The sequence below is a fragment of the Corythoichthys intestinalis genome, chromosome 13 (assembly GCF_030265065.1).
Source record: "Corythoichthys intestinalis isolate RoL2023-P3 chromosome 13, ASM3026506v1, whole genome shotgun sequence".
NCBI lineage: Eukaryota > Metazoa > Chordata > Actinopteri > Syngnathiformes > Syngnathidae > Corythoichthys > Corythoichthys intestinalis.
In genome coordinates this window covers 38,201,656-38,221,461 of record NC_080407.1, presented here as the reverse complement: position 1 = coordinate 38,221,461, position 19,806 = coordinate 38,201,656, and the positions used below count along the sequence as shown (strand labels likewise).

At 39.5% G+C, this 19,806-nt stretch overlaps 1 protein-coding gene and 2 long non-coding RNA genes across 4 annotated transcripts; 2 read left to right on the top strand and 1 right to left on the bottom strand.

Annotated features, from left to right (window-relative positions):
• Positions 1-307: 307 nt before the first annotated feature.
• LOC130929097 (gastrula zinc finger protein XlCGF57.1-like) lies at positions 308-14,909 on the bottom strand. Of its 2 annotated transcripts, XM_057856033.1 has the most exons (4): positions 14,727-14,909; positions 14,068-14,160; positions 11,409-11,519; positions 308-2,356 (listed from the first exon to the last, which is right to left on the bottom strand). In XM_057856033.1, exons 1-4 carry the CDS (start codon positions 14,821-14,823, stop codon positions 891-893), a joined length of 1,767 nt encoding a protein of 588 aa, XP_057712016.1. In that variant the 5' UTR covers positions 14,824-14,909; the 3' UTR covers positions 308-890. The 2 variants fall into 2 exon arrangements, with proteins under 2 accessions (XP_057712016.1, XP_057712018.1); XM_057856035.1 differs by lacking the exon at positions 14,068-14,160.
• A 1,382-nt stretch (positions 14,910-16,291) lies between these two features.
• LOC130929118 (uncharacterized) lies at positions 16,292-17,635 on the top strand. The gene is made up of 5 exons (XR_009066815.1): positions 16,292-16,643; positions 16,819-16,956; positions 17,058-17,133; positions 17,408-17,511; positions 17,587-17,635. It is a non-coding gene; the product is annotated as an uncharacterized LOC130929118 (long non-coding RNA).
• Positions 17,636-17,801: 166 nt separating this feature from the next.
• Positions 17,802-19,161, top strand: LOC130929120 (uncharacterized). Its single transcript, XR_009066817.1, has 5 exons — positions 17,802-18,190; positions 18,397-18,468; positions 18,556-18,625; positions 18,789-18,875; positions 18,976-19,161. It is a non-coding gene; the product is annotated as an uncharacterized LOC130929120 (long non-coding RNA).
• The last annotated feature ends 645 nt before the right edge of the window (positions 19,162-19,806 follow it).

The window sequence follows — 19,806 nt, the reverse complement described above, 5'->3', positions numbered from 1 at the left end:
ATCTACTGAACCTGCTGGTAACTTGTTTGCTATGTAGCGCTAAAAAATATACCGTTTCATCTACTTAGTCGCATTGGACTGCTATTATTTTGACTCTATCATATCGTGACCCTGCCATATCGAGCCGAATCATACCGTAGGTGTTTATGTGTATTGTCATGTGCCTAGTAAATTGGCCAAAAGTGGCACAACAACAGGAACGATAACGTTTTTCATACACACAGATTTGTTCTGAAGGACCGGGACAGGAGGCTAGGACTGAATAAAAACAAGGTATTTATTATGATTATAAACATGGACGGTGAAGTACAAACACTTAAAAGTTCCCAGCAGAGTCGAGAGATTTTCATTGGCGGGGGCTGGTATGATGAAAAGCACAAACAATAAAAATATCAGTGTCCAATTTATACGACAGAGTATAAGAGCCGCACAAAAAAAAAGACATTAAAGTCATACTGTTAGAATGGGGGGAAAAAAAGTCGAACTGTCATGGCGAGAAAATATGTTGTACGATTTTTATGAGAATAAAAGTTGCATTTTGTGGCGGTAATGTAGTTGAATAAGCAGCCATGTATTTTAAGTTGCACGTTACAGCCTCCTCTAAAATCAACAAAAATGAAAGCATCTCGTGAGGCTGTGTTTAAGAAACAGTTTCCACAATTCACTTAACTTGGGAGTTAAATCAGGTAAGCCAATACTTTAGGCAATAGTGTGGATCTACATCAAACAAGGATTGGACAAAGCACATGTAAGCCCCCAAAACTGCAATCGTCAACAGCATGGATGACAGTCAAAACAGTCATTGGCCACTGCTTCTCACACCAACACACACACGTCTCTTCATCCGATCTTTCCGAATGACTACAAACTGAGCAGGAAAAAGGGTTTTTTCAGGTGTGGGTTGTGAAATGTATTTTTAATTTTTGCTTTTGACTGAATGCTTCACCACAAGAGGAGCATGAAAAAGGTTTTTCACCAGTGTGGTTTCTTATGTGTCTTTGTAAGTCGTGCTTTTGACTGAATCCTTTACCGCAAATCGAGCAGGAAAAAGGTTTTTCACCAGTGTGGGTTCTTGTGTGTATTTTCAAGTGTTGCTTTCGAGTGAATTTATGACCACAAACTGAGCAGACAAAAGGTTTTTCACCAGTGTGGGTTCTTGTGTGTGTTTTCAAGTCTTGCTTTAGACTGAATACTTTTCCACAAACTGAGCAGGAAAAAGGTTTTTCACCAGTGTGGGTTATTGTGTGTTTTTTTAAGGTGCTTTTCTGACTGAATCTTTGATCACAAACTGAGCAGGAAAAAGGTTTTTCACCAGTGTGGGTTCTTGTGTGTAGTTTCAAGTGTTCCTTTCGAGTGAATCCTTGACCACAAACGGAGCAGGAAAAAGGTTTTTCACCAGTATGGGTTCTTATGTGTCTTTGTAAGTCTTGCTTTCGACTGAATCCTTTACCGCAAATCGAGCAGGAAAAAGGTTTTTCACCAGTGTGGGTTCTTGTGTGACTGTTTAAGGTTCCCTTTCGAGTGAATTTATGACCACAAACTGAGCAGACAAAAGGTTTTTCACCAGTGTGGGTTCTTGTGTGTGTTTTCAAGTCTTGCTTTAGACTGAATCCTTTTCCACAAACTGAGCAGGAAAAAGGTTTTTCACCAGTGTGGGTTCTTGTGTGTTTTTTTAAGGTGCTCTTGTGACTGAATCTTTGATCACAAACTGAGCAGGAAAAAGGTTTTTCGCCAGTGTGGGTTCTTGTGTGTATTTTCAAGTGTTCCTTTCGAGTGAATCCTTGACCACAAACGGAGCAGGAACAAGGTTTTTCGCCAGTGTGAGTTCTTATGTGTCTTTGTATGTCTTGCTTTCGACTGAATTCTTGACTACAAACTGAGCAGACAAAAGGTTTTTCGCCAGTGTGGCTCCTGATATGCCTAAGACAGGTATGCTTATTAGCAAAGGTTTTCCCACACTGAGAGCATTTACAGTGTTTGTCGTCATGGTGAGATTTCTTATGACCATCATCATTGTAAGTTGAGTGTGATGTGGCGCCATTTCTGTCTGATGGAGCGATGAAAATGTCAGTTTGCAAGCCTTCTGTTGAGCTGCTGCTTGGAGGCTCTGTCCCTCTGCTGGCCTCACTCAGACAATCTTTGCTCTTCAGGGGCTCACCAGTCAACCTGGTGATATCGTCCTCCTCTTTAATGTATGGCAGCTCTACCTCCTCCTTTTTGATTGGAAGTTGCACTTCTCTCTTTTGCTGTTGAGGGTGCTCTGGCTCTTCCCGTTTCATTTGCGGGTGCTCAAATTCCTCTTTAATGGAAGGAGACTCAGACCCCTGCCACTCAGGACCAAAATATTTGCTGAAACCTGCAAGACACAAGAGGAGAAATGATATATTTTATGGACCGTCTGTCCAGCTAGTAGGCTGTGAGGTTAGACTAGCTGAGAGCTGCATCTCGTACACGCGCGTACATACGCTCGCGTATGAGATGCATTCTGGGTTGTCACTGCCATGTAGAGTAGTTCCAAAAATTCGATTATTACATGCATCGTGATTTGTAGAGCTGGGAATCTTTGGGCACCTAATGATTCGATTACGATAACGATTCAGATGGTCCGATTCGATTCTAAAACGATTATTGATGCACCCCCCCCCCCTTTAAAATTTTTTTTTTTTTTTTAATGTTTTGTACATTAGTTCCAAAATTGTTCAAAAATATACTCAGGCTAAACCAAACTACTATTTCAGTATCAAGTTAACATATAGCAGTAAACAAATATACAAAAATAACAGTAAATAAAAAACTCCAGTCCCCATTCTGTATCAGCAGCTTTAAACTACATTCAATTAATTTAATGTTGTGAATCAACCGTTAAAGTTGTTAAAATTGCTCCCGTTAATCCATAATTTCCCTTTTGTCAACTTTCGACATGTGAAAGTTTTAAAACTATTTTAAAGATAGATTCAAGTCAATATTTTACCGATTTAGGAGTATTTTAGATAAAAAGTTAATTAGGTTTGCTTGGAAGGTTCGCTACAACAGCCTTGCAGAGAAGTGTACTGCTTTAAGATGGCGGCCGTTTACTACGTCTGCATCCAGCTTTTTGTAGATGTGCTGCAAACGCTACCGCTACTGTAGTGCATCTAGTCTTATATAAATGATATCTACCGTAACATTATGTGGATGACGTACTTTTGTAGCAGCTTCAGGTATGTTGTTGTGTTTTTTTTTATCTCGTGGCATGAGTTGAGCTAGAGCCGTGAGTTGAGCATTGGCATTACCCGAGGGGCCGGGTAATGAGAAGCATGATGTTTAGCTACTCTCGCTCCGTTGCTCATTGACCGTGCGGCGCGCTGAGTGTGTTGTACTTCCGCTTTACTTGGCATATTTCAATAATCGGAATTTGGATGTTTGTGAATCGTTCTCGAATCTACCACGGCCGAATCGCGAATAATCTAAGAATCGGAAATTTTGCACACCTCTAGTGATTTGACACGTGACGATTCGATGACGATTCATAAAGGTTCAAAAACGATGATTTTCACTCATAACTTAATGACAGCCGGTCGTAGCGAAACGAAATTCAAGAAACGTCTGCCGCCCAGACACAGTTAACGGACGCACGCACAACGTTATGATGGATGCTCCCAGTTACTGGGAGAGAGATTTACTCCTTTTTAAAAGACTGGAAAATAAATTTGTGTATGAGACAGGCAGAAACAAAAGCACGACCCAGCGGTCGCGCTTTTGTGCGCAAGTTATTTTTTTAGAGCGAGAGGGGAAGAGAGATAGTTCGTTGCTCCTTGTCTTTCAGATTTCCAGCTGTAGCTTTAAGGCATTTCAATTGAACAATGTCCTGCGTGTGTTGCTAAGACGTGTGCATCTATAAGAGGTGAGTACACGAATACTCTTGTACTGTTCAGCCTTTATTGTTGTTGTTTTCGAGATGTTAATGGTTAGCGCCGAGCGCTAAGCTAATTAGCTAATTTGCTATCGTGTAGTTCAAGTGCAGAACGTATAAAACCATGATTACCGTAATTTCCGGACTACAAGCCGCTACATTTTTCTCTCATTTTGGGTCCTGCGGTGTGTGCAGTGATGCGGCCAATTTGTGTATTTTTCTGACGGCCGCCAGGGGCGCTCGAACATGGAATGTGGGAGTGAGACACGTGGAATATATGTGTCGAGGAAGACGCTAGTTTGCACTACTACCGGTAGTTTAACTTTGTACATTGTGCATGAATAGGGGTGGCGAACCCTCGTCTTTGTGCATGACTAGAATTGGCAGACCTGCATCATGGAAAATGCAAGAAGAAATTAAATTGGCCATCCGAGTTGTATGGGACGCTTTGATGACGAGCGGAGAGAGATCGCTTGCCAAGACTCGCCGAATGCGAAGAGCAGCTTTGGGGGAGCCTAGCGTGTGAAGCGCTGTGAAAGAGTCCGCCATCACAAGTGGGCTTTGAGGGACCAGTCTGCTGCGAGGAGGACGGCACAGGCTGGGAGTGAATATGCCTCATTATGGGAGACATTGAAGGCGACGCGAAGGACAGACTGAGTAAGTGGTGTGCATGGCGAAGTGCATCTGAGCGTCTTCATATCCGACGCTGAGGGTGAAGACTTTCATGGTTTGAATGCACAGGAAGAAGATGAATATTGCTAACAAAGACTTTTATGTTTTACTTAACCAGCACAATTAGTGCTGCACCGCCATGCTGATGCTATGCAACTTCCGTGCCGCTGTTATATAACTCCCGTGTTTGCCGGCGCTGTTTGGAACGAAAAGTTAAGGTGTGTTATTAAACGTTTGAAAACTGTATTTCTTTGTCAATGTCTCATTTTACTAAGTGGGCACACGCGGCTTGTAGGCAGGAGAGGCTTATGTATGTAAAAACTGGTTTTTCCTTTAAAAATGTACTGGGTGAGGCTTGTAATCAGGGGCGCCCAATAGTCCAGAAATTATGGGGTAAGTAAAGCGGTAACACTACAAACATGCGAAATAGTACAGAAATCTGTTGTTGCGGGGAGGGAGAGGGGGAGAGAAGAAAGTGCGCGCACTGTAATGAGTGTGTGTGTGTGGCGGTGTCAAGACCAGTTGTGATTTCCACCTGTCACTCCAAGAGTTACACAAGGCAGGTAACACTGTGAAAACAAAGTATATTGCTTAAAAGAAGTCTTATTTCTAAAGACTCTTTGTTTTTGTCCAGAAAATGTGGAATTCATTCCGCCAGCGTAAATTTTATTGTATTGTTGAGAGAATAAGTACTCCCTTTAAAATGGTTCATTTTTTTGCACTTTCTTGTAAAAAATAAATAAATAAATAAACAAAAAGCAGCTTAAGGGCAGCTTTTTGTTGTATGGGCATGTTTACATCTTTTCTGTTGAATCATCCAAGATATTTTAACTGAATGAAAACTGCCGACTGAATGAAGAACAGACTGACAAATATAAGTTTGCCATCTTCGAGCACAAAGCCAATGTGACGTTTGTGTCAAAGCACTGTTGCTCTGATAAAATCTGAAAACATAAATGCCATTATGGGAAGGGCCACCGCAATATTAAGAAAGAATGCCCCCCAAAATCAATTAAAAGAAAAAAAGCTCAAAAGACTTCTCGCACAAAGCTGACCTCGTGCATGACAGAACAGCAAATAGTGGCCTGGATCAAGAGTAAGCACAAGAAAGCATTTCGTGATGCAGAAATGATCCAAGAAATTTTGACACCTTGTTAGAAGGTAAGGAATGTTGCTAAAATAAAGTGAATACCCCAGTCACAGAAGACAGCAATAAGACGTACTGAAATAATTGCTGACGATTTGTCTAAACACCTTTGTGATTAATACAAAATGCATTTCCTCGGCAGTGGACGAATCCAATGACGCCACTGATCATGTTCAGTTAGTGAGCTATTATGATGAGGCAAAGGAGGAGTTGATTGAAGACGTGCCGGGATTGGCAACCCTCAGTTGGCAAACAAAAGGGGAAGACTGTTAGTAAATCATCTCAGAAATACTGAATGAAAGTTGTGTCCATTGGTACTGATGGATTGTTGGCTCAACTGAGAGCGAACCACTCTGGCCTGATATCTTCCCACTGGGGGTGGGAACCTCGCCATACCTCATGATACGATCTTTCCCAGAGCCGTCAACTCTCTTAATGCTAACATGTAACCAATGACCTTGTTGCATTATTGTTGCTGCTACTACTATTATCATGTCGGCTGCCAAATATGATCCCTGGTTATCATGTATTTATTTTCTTCAACATCAACACTCTACATCCTTCGTACACTGCCTAGTTGTTTTGTTTTTATTTTATTAAGTTAATTTTCTTGTATGTTATCTATTTATGCATGACATAAATTCATTGTGTGATGCACTGGAAGGGAGTTGCTATTTTTAATCCTATTGTACTATGTATAATGGCAAATTCCTTTCTATTCTACAGTATTTGTGATTCAAGGCTCACAATAACGATCTCACGATGTGGCAATAAAACAATTCACGATACATTGGTCAGGAAATCCTTCTACGATCTTCTACCATACAAGTGATAAACAGAAACAAGCCATTTTCATCATTGTGCTGTGAATTGAATTGAGTTATCTCTAGTAGATATCAAATCCGTTTGAAGTGGGAGAGTGGCAGCAACGAACATTGGTTCATTCGCTTCCATCCCTCACACTTTAAACAGATTGGACGTCTATGGAAGTTAGTGGCACCCAATGCCCGGCAATTAGTGCATTTTGAGGCATTTCACGTCATTTCCTGTTGATTTTCGGGCAGTTCCTTTCCATTTTGGGGTATTTAGAGTCACTTCCTGCTCATTTTGGGTTACTGAAAAGCAGAGGTGGGTAGTAATGCGTTACATGTACTCTGGTACATTTACTTGAGTAACTAAAATAAAAAGTACTTGTAAGAATAATTTAACTGAGCCATACTTTTTACATTTGAATATTTTTGTGAAGAAAAAAATGCTACTCTTACTCCGCTACTTTGGGCTACACGAGTCGTAACATTTTCCTCTTTATTCTACATACAAGTTTGTTTGTTTTTTTGCCAGTGATGCCAAAAGTAGCTCTACCAATTTCACCAATGAGACATTGCAACAATAATCACATGGCTACATTTTACCAATAAGATGCAAGCTTGCCGTTCTGTGATCACGGCAGCCTGTTCAATCACGTGGGGTTTTTAAAGCACCGTAAAAAATTGTTAACCTCCCTCCCAGTTTTTAGTTGGCACCGATTGACCACGTAAAACTGGAGATATCGTCCTTTTAAAGAAGATCCTTTTAGTTTCATAATAGGAAATATGTTTTCTCCACAAGAGGGCACTCATGCTGTTTGGATGAATAATGCTTCAATTCTGTATTTTATCTCTCTCTCACCGGAATTCAATGATTGTTTTCTTTTTTTGTATTTCTTTGTATTAATGTGGCTATGTACTGTGTTATTGTACAGTATCAGTTCATATAGATAATTTTGTGTTGAGGGAAAAAATGGCATTGTTTAAAAAAAAAAAAAAGCAGTTACGATGTTACTCATGACTTGGGTATTCTTTTCACCAAATACTTTTTAATTGTACTTGAGTACATTTTTGGATGACTACTTTAAAAAAATTTTTTTAAGTAACGCTACTATTACTTGAGTAAAATTGTTGCCTACTCTACCCACTCTGCTGAAAAGGAGGTGACTCAAGAATGTCCCCAGATGAAGTCAACAGGAAGTAACCTTTAGATTACACGCGTAAAGACTCGTAACTTTTTTTTGATGGACCGATACGTTGGTTAGATCGGTGGCTACGTTTACATGGACAACAATACCTTCATCCGATCAATTAAAATGATGATCGGATGCACCATTTCATGGACAATAAAATTATTCAGACTTGTGCGTTCATGCATCAGAACTTCAACTATTCGGAACTAATTATTTAACGTTCGCAGATTGACGTTGCCTTCGTGTAGTTTTGTAATCACTGTAAATATGGTTCGAAGTTTTATTTATCATCATTTTTTGGATGCCGTCATATTAATTTAGTGTACACATTTGTAAACTTTTTTTATTCATTATTTCTTTTTTTTGTGCTGTAGATGAATGAATAGGTCACACAACAAACCAAAATGAAGTTCATGCTTGCTATGTTTTTGTTTTTACAAACAACGAAAGCACATGAACAAAACCTACTCGTAATTACCTTTCCCACGGCATGTGAAGGCAGCAATGACCAAATATACCGGAAAAAGTAGTTAGACGAAGAGGAAGACATATAAACCTCAGTGCAACAATGCATTGCTTCGTCCATTTAGACATTAAACTCTCGCGTTATTTTGTGTATTTTTCCCATTTTTCCACCATAAAGTCTTTCAAAAATTTTAAGATCCTTAAATATCTCCGGCAACGTCTTGCTCACGGATACAGACCAATTTAGTCTTGCCCAAGTTGTCTTAGTTGTTGTACCTTGTCTTTTGTTTGATCTGCATCTACTAGCTTCTGGGAATAACAAACACATTTAAAGGTGGTCCCCGGGTTACGCCGGACCCGATTTACACGATTTCTACTTTACGAAGCCTGCATCTCGTGTTTCTTTTTTTTTCAATGTTAACTTTAGTTTTGTTGAGGAAGCGAGTGCATGTACAGACGTGCCCACCCCGCACACGGCACACACAGAGTAGCCGAGTGACAGAGGAGGCAGCCTGCGCGCTCATTTGTTGCTTGTGAAGCATCCAGAGGTGACAGCTTTACATAACCCCTTTTGTACCATTTTTTGTGCGTTTTCAATTGTGGTCGAACACTTGGGGCAAATTTACGTGATGGTTTTTGATGTGTGGTATTGCTGTATCAGCAGCTACTTGTAAACACACATTTGAATTGCTGTTATTGATGATGCGACTGATTTAATTTCATTTTATTTTAGTTTGATGCCGCAAATGTTGATGTCATGAGCAGCTGAATAAAGTCAGGAATCCACACGGATGTCTGGCATCGTCATTTCGGAGCTTAGCTCACTGTCTAGCTACGACTTGGCTCCAACGTCTTGGCGAGGACAGTACAATACATGTTTTTGGATCTTTTTTTTTTTTTTGAATTAGAGGGTGATTTGAGGAATTCAAAAAGTTGATTCCGACTTACACGAAAATCGGGGTTACATCGCCAGCCAAGGAACGGAACTCGTTGGTAAACCGGGGACTCCCTGTGACGTCAGGGATGGTTTGTTCCAAAATTTTTACATGCGGCGCCGATCGGATCACCAATCGGTATAAACCACTCCTCTCGTTCAGAATAGAATCTGAATAGGTTGGATCGGGTTTCAAAATATTCCGAATGGCATTTTTATCCTGGTCAGGCTTTAAATCCCAATAAAAGTGTCCATGTAAACATATCCAGTGATATAGTTGGCATCCATTGCGGTCTGGCAGCAGAACCCCTCCCTTCTCAAGTTGTCATGGTTTTTATCGCCTCCATCGTCTTTTTTCTTTTTTGATGAATGGACAAAAGAGACAAAGGCTAGAGTACTAATGACCATCAAGACTTTTTGCAAGCTACACGTTGAAGATAAAAGAATAATTTAAGCAGACTAGCCGATTCCGGTCAGGTACTCTGCTCGTCGAACTTGGTGCCAGTTGTTTTGATGAACTTTGTGGAGTTGAAGAAGAGATTCTGCTTAAAACGGTGGCACCAACCCTGCGCTGTTAGCACTGACTGCTTGCTGGCTTATGCCAGTTGAATACGGCAACAGATCGAGTTTAAGTCAGTACTCCTAAAATAGAGGCAGACTCGGAGAACATACTTTTTTTGCCGTACGAAAATAACGTGTAACTGCCCATCTACTCAGTGGGTGGCAGTGGCGCTTTCATTTTCACAGCGTGTGCTGTATTTTTGAACCAAACAAGAGCACACAGCAAAGAGCACTGGAGATATGAAGCCCTAAGACGAGGAAATATGACAAAGCGTATGTAGCGTTTAGCTTTGACTTTCAATACAGTGGGAGACGAGGAAAGACCAGTTTGTTTACTGTGTCTAAAAGTGTTTGCAGCAGACAGCAGGAAACCTAATCAATCATCACTCATTTAAAGACATTAGAGCCCAATCACATTGATAAGCCGCTTGATTGAATATTGCCTACAATGTCAGCAAACTGACAAGCACTGTTAGCATCATATAAGGCGGCATGCCAAGTTGCTCAGTGCAAAATAATCCCACACCATAGCAAAGGAGCTGATAAAAAAAAAAAAAAAATCAAAACAGTCCACTTACACTGTAGTTTTTGTTCTATTAGTTTTTGTTTTTTCGGTCAATCTGTTTGGCATATTGTCCTCATGGGTTAACGTTGCTGATCAATTTGAATTTATACAAATGATCAAAAACATCTACCTTGAATGTATTTTTCCGCTTGGATGTGACTTTTTGTTTTTTAATTGATGTGATTTAAATATTTTCGGTTACAAACCAAACAATTTTGATAGATTGAAGTTAAAGTTTATTGTAAATTAATCTATATTACTTTTCTTTAATATTAAAAAGAACAATGTTATTCAGAGGTGTATGTATAGTCATAATAATTTTATAGACAAATGATACTTTTTACAGTGGCGGCAGAGAGTTGGGGGACGTGAAATGTTTACATCTTCCTGGCAGCATGGAAAAGAAAGTTAATTGAAAAGCACTGGTTAAAGTAAGGCGGCACGGTGGCTGAGTGGTTAGCACGTCTGCCTCACAGTTCTAAGATCAAGGGTTCAATCCCGGGCTTCGGCCTTCCTGTGTGGAGTTTGCATGTTCTCCCCGTGCCTGCGTGGGTTTCCTCCGGGAACTCCGGTTTCCTCCCACATCCCAAAAACATGCATGGTAGGCTGATTGAACACTCTAAATTGTCCGTAGGTATGAGTGTGTGCGTGAATGGTTGTATGTCTCCTTGTGCCCTGCAATTGGCTGGCAACCAGTTCAGGGTGTCCCCTGCCTACTGCCCCGAGTTAGCTGGGATAGGCTCCAGCACCTCCGCGACCCTCGTGAGGAAAAGCGGCATGGAAAATGAATGAATGAATGAATGGTTAAAGTAAACAAGGGTGTAAATGTTCCACTTGGTGTGGTTGGCGTGACCAGGTGTTTGGCGTCAGTATGTTTTACACAGTGTTACACTCTCGTTTGCTCTACTCAGTGTGTGTGTGTGTGTGTTCTAGCCTGGTAATTGAGCGCAATATATACTGTACATCATGTAATTACTTCAAATTCGTTTCCATAGAAAGAAATCTGCAAATAATTGTCAAGACGACGCCGTGGCGCGACCCTTACGTCAGTTAACGAGTCCACTGCACAGCTACTAAGAAAGCAAGAGACAAAGATATTTCCTCACTTATGAAGGTACCATTTTTGATTTCTGCCTCATCTGAAGGAGAAAAAAAAGCAATGCTTAGAATTACCTTGAATGGGTACAGACTCTTCCTCATCCTTGATGTATGGTGACTCTCCCTCTTTCTTAATGCATGCAGACTTCTGGTGCTCAGGACGATGGGTTTGGGTGACATTTAGATCTGCAAGACCACAAACACACGGGCCAAATCTTATTTCCTTATTTGCAAACTTCTGTCCCCAAAGTTGGTTTCTGTTGGAGAAAATTCTTTATTGCCAATTTTTTGTTGATTGATAATTTGTTGTCATCCAATCCAACACAAAAGTAATTCAAAGTGCTTGACATCACACCCAGATAGCAGACAGACCTTGAATAAACGTTGATTTTCCATCATTATCGTCAGTATGGTTGACATCGAAATTTTCGACAATAAACAAGGTTGAATCCATGACACATGACAGTGACGTTGCAATAACGCTGTTTTATGGTATGTCAGGCAATGGTTGGGTTAACATTGTTTTATAGTTGATGAACTTATGTTGACAAAAAGTTGATTTATGATTGAACGGGAAATAGGATTAAAAAGTCATCAAATTATGGATGAACGGGAGTTTTGGTCGAAAAATAGTTGTGTTCTTGGTGTCAACTGGGAAGACAGCTAATTGCCTCAAACGAACTCCACTGGAAACGGCTCTTTTAAGGCAAGCCACATTTTAAGGTAAGCCTGCTGTGCTGTGTTAGAGCCTTTAACAGCAATTTTGTCTTATTGTAGAAAGAACCGCGTTTGTCATTATTACTGGTATATAAAACCCTTTGCCAGATATAATGTGGCAAAGTTGCCAAAATTGTAAGAAACTGTGCATTTGCTGTGATTGGCATTCAAGCAAAACCCCACCTAGCTTAGATGTTAGCTAAGTAGAAGTTCAGGCAAACTCAATTCCTTTTCCAATTCAAGTGCTAAAATCACTAGATATTACAGCCTAGTCTCGATGAATTTACTGAACACTGAGACAGTGCGGTCATCGTAGCTAGCTCCGTTCCCACATTTAGCCCTAATTTGGTTTGAGATTGGTGAAGAAATTCACTCCACCACGCAATGTATATTCAACTAACTTTTGATATCTGTTTGAATTCCATGATATGACTTAACTGTGAATGCTGTTTTGCTTGAGTTCTTGAAATTCACTGAAGAGGCAGATGAGGATGGACATGTCAGAATATGCATTCGCTGCTGTTGTGCAAAAGTGGCTACGCTATGCCCCGCACAGGCCGCGCTGGTGGCGAGCTTCGCAGCGAAGCTCATTACACTGAAGAGGAGGCTTAAGTTTAAAAACAGTATGTTTATCAAGCGTTATTAAAAATAATTTGAAATCTAGCCATATTTTTACTTTTTTATTCATTTATCATTTTATCATATTACCTAATAGTATTTTATTAGTCAGCCTTGCGGTTTCTTCTGTCTGTAAATAAAGCAGGTCCTCTAAATATAGGCATATTGGAAAGCAATAATAGTCATGGTTGAAAAAGAAGGAAAACATAACATTGATTTAGCATTGTTCCAATATTTTTAATAATCGAAATGACATTTAGGTTTTGGAAGGATTTCAACATTGGAACAAAATTAATCGAGGGTGCAAAAGTGATGACAAATCAACGTCGGGTGTCAACATTGATTCAGCAATATAAGATCGACAGGGAAATGTTGATTCAACATCTTTTCAACATCGGTCTGCTATCTGGGCATTAACCAGGGCCGGTTGTAGAAAGGCATGTATGAGGGTGCAGTCAGAAATGTGTAGGGGGCAACATATGTGGGGCACTGCGAAGCTCTGGTGAGCAAGCAAAAACTTTTTTGACCACTAATCTGTCATAAAGAGTCAGACATAGCACTTTAAACTATATAAAATCCAACCAAAATACAAGTTTCTGTAAAAAAGTGACATTTTTTGTTTTGTTTTTCAGCCATCAGTATTCCAAATCAAAATTGGGACATCCCATAGTTCACCTGTGCTCATTAACTTCCATCTCTCCTTTACCTCTACCTGCACTCTGCTGCTCTATTTTGTCTGGACAGAAATATCACTTATAACTGATATGCAATTAATTCTCGTTCCTCAACTGGTAATTTGTGACCTAAAAGTGGTTTATGTTGCCTGGGTTGGTTACCTATCTACCTCTCTCATTCTTTCTTGCTGCGAGCAAATAACTTTCCAATATCCATTTGCAAGAGTAATGCTGTTTGAGTCAAATACAAGTAAAAAATAATAATACATCTTGTCAGAGATTACAGGGACTGCAGTCACAAATAAAATGCTTGTAAAACAGCTGGAAATGATGATGAAAACACCTACAAAATTTTTACAGGTTATATCTCAAAGAGAGGCAATTGACTCAGTTCGATTCATTTTGGTCATATAAACAAATAGCAATAAATAGCATCGGTATTGATAAAGATCAAATACCACATACCATATTAATTCAATATTAGACAACTCTTGAGCGAAAGCCTCTCACTCAAATCGTATTTAATTACCAATGTATTCATAGCCAGTAGGCTAAAACACGGCAGATACTCTGCTACATTAATTCAATGCCAGAGTACTTTACCTCAGTTAACTGCCTGATACGTAAGGTTGAACCACTGAAATTTACAATTTATGCGAATGGGCGACCAAACAAGCATCAACACATACAGTCGGCAACAAAAAAGAACAAGAATTGGAACTAACCTGTAAAGCAGGTGGGAAGATGCCATTCGCACCTGCCATCGACTGGATGACGAGCACATGCCAATATTGATGCTGCATTCAGGTGCTGTTGGGCTAATCGAAAAAATGATGTTCTATTTCATGGCGTCTATAAAAAGCGCCAAACAGTCACGCAACTTGTGATGTATCGTTGGAGCATTAAAATAGGCTACTCCTATTTATAGCAACCATGTCTTTATCCCACATTACGACTTAACAGCACATTAGAACGATTTTCCAACTTGGAAATACAGATCTCCCGAAACACGTGAACACAGCATATCTCCTGAAGGTGGTTCGCGGAAGTGTCACGCTATCACACTATCACCGCCAAAGTTATGTGCATAAATTACCATATTAAGAGCCATGTGCAGATTTTGTATATGGAGTGAGTTAAAAATGTGCTTTCTCAACGTGTAAATGTTTTCATTTGAGGGGGCAAGAGATTTATTTGAGGGAGCACTGCCCCCTCTTGCCCCTGCGGAAAGCCGACTCCACGGCCAATTAACTATGAAAAATGCGATTAAGTGTGAATAAAAATGTTAATATCTTGACACCACTACTTTTAATTCTCATCACTGAGATTCGTCTTCTTTCTGTCATGTACAGTAGCATATACGTATTATCGAAAGTAAACCAACCTTCTAGTCTGTGAAGAACACTCTTTGCGTGCATTATTTTGCACACAGTCGAGCGTTGGTGACGCGGAGGCTCCTCTTTTACTGCAGCCGGTGACATTTTACTCGCTTGATTTCTGAATGCTTGACGACGTGTCGAAGTTATCGGTCGGCCAGATTGGAAAGAATGAAGTGACTTCGGTTAAGTGACTGAGATAGAGGAGATCAAAGATCAAAGAGAACAAAGAGGAAAAAGTGGCCGCTCTTTTTGCTGCGTTCGAGGAAGGTGGGAAGCCGGAGTTTTCCAACCTCCGACCAGGAAAAATATACTATATTTTATATAAAATATACAAACAATACCCATTCTTGTAAGGGTATGTTTCATAGGGCGGAAGTGTTTTAATATTATTTTGATTTTGTGTGGTTTGGTTTGCAATGACTGACGTCAGCACAGCATACCAAATCATAGCATCAGTCTGGCAATAAAAAAATAAATTAAAAAAAAAAAATCAGTCTGGTAATAATACATGAAACAATGTTGCCATCTTTCGGCCAAATGAAGGTACTTGGGGTATATGAAAGCACGCGAGGCGCTATAGACCCTACTCACATGACGTCACAACCACGCCCCCGCGCCATATTGTCCGTCAACTCGTCATGTTGACGCATTACCGCTATGTAAATTCCTCCTATTATGGCGTGTTTTTCTGCTCGTTAACATTAATAATCAAAATGGTGAAGGCGTGTGTGGCGGTCGGTTGCAATAACAGAGAAGATAGATATGGGGTCAGATTAGTCTCATAAGTACACACACTCATTTAACAGGAAACACACACGTATTGTGGGATTCGTAAACACATAGCACGCGAAACACACATTGTGGGATTCGTAAACACATAGCACGTGAAACACACACACATTGTGGGATTCGTAAACACATAGCACGCGAAACACAAACAAATTCATCAAACGTGTGTGTGAATTGTTTTACGCGCATTTGTAACGTGCTTCCAATTTCAAATTCCCACTTACGAGTGTGTTGATCGTTTTGATACTCGTCATGCGCAACTGAGAAGAACACATGCATTTTTTTAACTGGAGCCCGTCTTCAGCCAATCAGACGTCTTCTTCTTCAACAGCCAATCACAAGGGCTGGGCTGTGGGGAGCCCTGTTACATTGATAGCCAAAGCGCTACTGAGCATGCGCATTGCAACCACGCCCCTCCAGGGATGCTCACGTGTCAAACTTTTGTTGAGTGGAGATTCCTTTTAGACTACGACGCAGTTCCTGCTGTTGTTGTCGTGCAGGTGTGTAAATTTCTACAGTGTTTTCTTTTTATAGTGCCTTTTGACCACTAACCTCTGTAAGCAATTACATATACACGAAATACTTAATTGGAATATTGTTGATATTGCAAGACAAAAGCGTATGAAGTTAACGTCTCATGATAAGCAGTAAACATGTGGGTCGCCAAGGTTTTAATGGCGATTCGGTTATTGTTCAAGAGAGATTTTTTTTACATTATAGCGAGTTAACAGCATACGGAAGTTAGCATTGTATGATATAAGCATTAAACATTTGGGTCACCTGGGTTTTAATGGAGTTTTGTGCTTGAAATCATACAGAAATTAACCATATCTACAAATGGCTAGTGACCCAATTAAGCCATTATATTTTGAGAAAGCTAAGTCCTATATATATATAAAAAAATTTCAAAAAAGCGTAACTGCTAATCATTGTTTTCGGGAGTGTATGTATAAAGTATTTGGAAGTCATTTTTCAAAGTTGTCTTTCTGTGCATGTGCTTTACAGTTGGTATACAACATGGAGAAGAGGTTCCAGGAGATTTTCAATTTTATGTCTAGGGGTGAATTCCCTAATTTATAGTGAATCTCAGAAATGTGCTTTAAGAAGATATATGCAGAAGCTCAAACTGAAGGGTGAGTAGGCAAAGTATTTGTGATGTTGCTGTTATTTATAATTATATATATATGTGTGTGTGTGTGTGTGTGTGTGTGTGTGTGTGTGTGTGTGTGTGTGTGTGTGTGTGTGTGTGTGTGTGTATACAGCTATATAATTGTTATTTGTGTGTATTTGTGTTTATATGTGATCCAGTCCCGAACAGAAGCACGATCACTGTTTAATGAAGTACACTCGGCTTCAATTGGTGCACACACAGGCACTGTTAAAACCAGATCCTCAATGTACTCCAGAAATTATTGGGATGGCATGACAGTGGACATTGACTGATGGGTATGTGATGGTTTATTTCTGCATTTTGTCACAAACTAATTTTGGTCAGCTATTTCAGATCTTATTAACCTGACCCGTTTCTCATGACGATTTGTTTTAAGGTCTCTGAATGCGACGGATGTCAGAGGACTGGTAACTCTTTGGCTGTGTGTGACACAGCCATTACAAAGCATTAAGGTATTTTTTTATGGTGACCGTGTGTAATCAAATAAATGTATTTCTGGTTTTTATTACATGCGTGAAAAATTGGAAACAGCTTTGTCTAATGTCATGCATGTATTTAATATTTGGACATGCGTGAAAATTAGGTTTTTATGTGTTCCCTTCATATCAAGGTGGGAGCCATCTACCCAGATTAAGTTAAAAACTTCAAAGATAAAACATGGTGCTCTTCAGATTGTGTAGGAATAGCTGTAAGAGATATGTTCAATATTGAATTTGCCTTTCACAGGTGTCTGCTGTTTGGGAGTTGGTTGGGATAGACCTGACTGGGCCTCTCCCAAAAACCAAGGATGGCTTTCAGTACCTTCTTACTGCCACCGATTATTTTTCCAAGTGGGTTGAGGCCTTTCCTTTAAAAACCAAAACAGCATCAGAAGTGGCATAACTGATCTGCTCAATTGTTTATAGACATAGATGCCCCCAAAGAATCCTGTCCGACCAAGGAAGAGAATTTGTCAATTAGGTATCTGAATGCATTAAATTATTTTCACAGTGGGATTTTGGCATTGTTGTTTTCCCCCTTTTTTATAGTTATTTTTATTATTTCTTTTAATTTGATTTATTTACAATGTATCAATTTTTCAGCTCAACGATAACCTTTGTGCCCTCCTGTGCATTGAAAGGAGTGTTACAGCTGCATATCATCCTCAGACGAATGGGCTGGATGAGAGGACAAATAGCAACATAAAACGGCAAGTTTTTTTTTTTTTTGGGTGTTCTAAAATGTATATCTAATTGTACCCTTCTACTTCGTACAGCTCTTACAAAATTGGTGAACGACCGAAAGGATTTGTTTGGTGGTTTGGCCTATTCAGTAGATAATTTTGACCGGATGGTCATCTGGTCAAGTGCCGTAAATAATTACTTTTTTTTATTTAACAATGTTGTGTTTTCAGTTAAATTACTGTGGGCTGCAGAGGACCAAGGCAAGGTGGAGGCTATCGTTGGACCGTATAAATTATATGACACGTCTTTTCATACGCTAAAAGGCAACGGCTGGCTGTCTGATGAAGTCAGTGGGAGCAATAAGTATTTAGCAAATAACAAAGATTCTTGCCGTTTGCCAATTTTTTTTAAAAATTTTGCTATGCAAGTAATTGATGCATACATGCATATCCTCATTGAAAGGCAGCAGGCAAGTGCTGGATATAGTTTTTCTCAATGCATTTATTTTTTGGCGGAGTATAGTTGTAATGTTGTTACCCCTTTTTTTAACAGGAGCCGATTCACCAACTCTCTGCTGTGGTAGCTGGGAGTCTGCTTTTGGGAAAATTTCAGCCTGTTAGAAAGGTAATCTATTTCATGCCAATATTTAGCTATATTATTTAGCGGCCAGTAACCCAAAATAACAATAATTTGGTATTGTATGTTCTTCAGAGGAAATTCCCTGTTGAAAAAAAGTGGATTTGTCCTGTCCTGTCCTGTATGCGCTCATTGGATGTTAGTGGTTAGTGGGTTTCTTATATTTTCTTAAGACCTACCGATTCTGGAATGTATTATATATAGCTATTAATTTAGCTGATGCCATACAGAAGTTTAATTTCATTAGTAAGTTAACTACATAAATCTGTCATTGTGCAGAATTACACAAAGGAACTAACCTTTTATAGATTGTCCACATTTCTGAGAGAACACTGGTGATCATCGATCCCTTGAGTAACGAAGACAAATATGAGCAAAATCTTGCGGAATTGGAGGTAACCGCTTCAGAAAGTTTAAATTCCTAGTATTATGTTAATATGGAAGTTAAAAGTTCAATGTTCATGTTCATTGTTTTGCTTATAAAATAATAATTAGGAACTTCTTGAGGTTGGCGGGCCGTGAGTTCCAAATAGAAACTTGGACTACCAAAACTGTGGCCCATAACAAGCAGCAGAACAACAGTAGCTGTGGGGTTTTCACATTAAAGGTAATGATTTTAAGATTTCGGAGTCTCTGCAATAAAACTTTGCTGCTGTTGTTGTTTAGCACTGATATGTAACAGAATGCCTAAAATGCTATTTCAGTTTGTGGAAGAGTATATGGCCAATGGAGATCTCAGGCACAACTAGACCCACCTTCCCGAAGTTCTGAAGGCTCGAGGAGATATAGCCTGTGCCCTCCTACAGGCTGGGAGTCTGAGATGTCTATTTAAATAAAAAAAAATGTCTGAAACTTACTTGGTCGCCTCACCTCACATAATTGAACTCCTGATAGCTCTCAATGTCACTATTTACTTTCAAAGGCATCCAAAGAACAGATCTGAGGATTTGCTGCTGCGCTTTATCCTCTCTTGCCATCATTGATCACTTATTAGGTTTGTCACGATAAAAAAAAGTGTTTAAAAAGGTAGTAAAATTCATGTGGCAGGTCTTAACCCCTTAATGCCTGCAATATGAAGCAATTGTCAGAGAATCACAAAATGTGAAAAATAAGGTCTTAAACCTTTTTTTCCAAATTTGTAAAGAAAAATGTGTAATAAGCGCTCTAATATCTATTTTCCTTGTTAAATCCTGTTTTTCTCATGGAACATGCAGATGCATGAGTTGACTTGCATCCATTTTTTTTTTTTTTTTTGAGGAAAGAGTTCTAAATTCTGAATTTGTCTCAAAATCATGAAATCCTAAGTGTATCAAATGTGATACATTT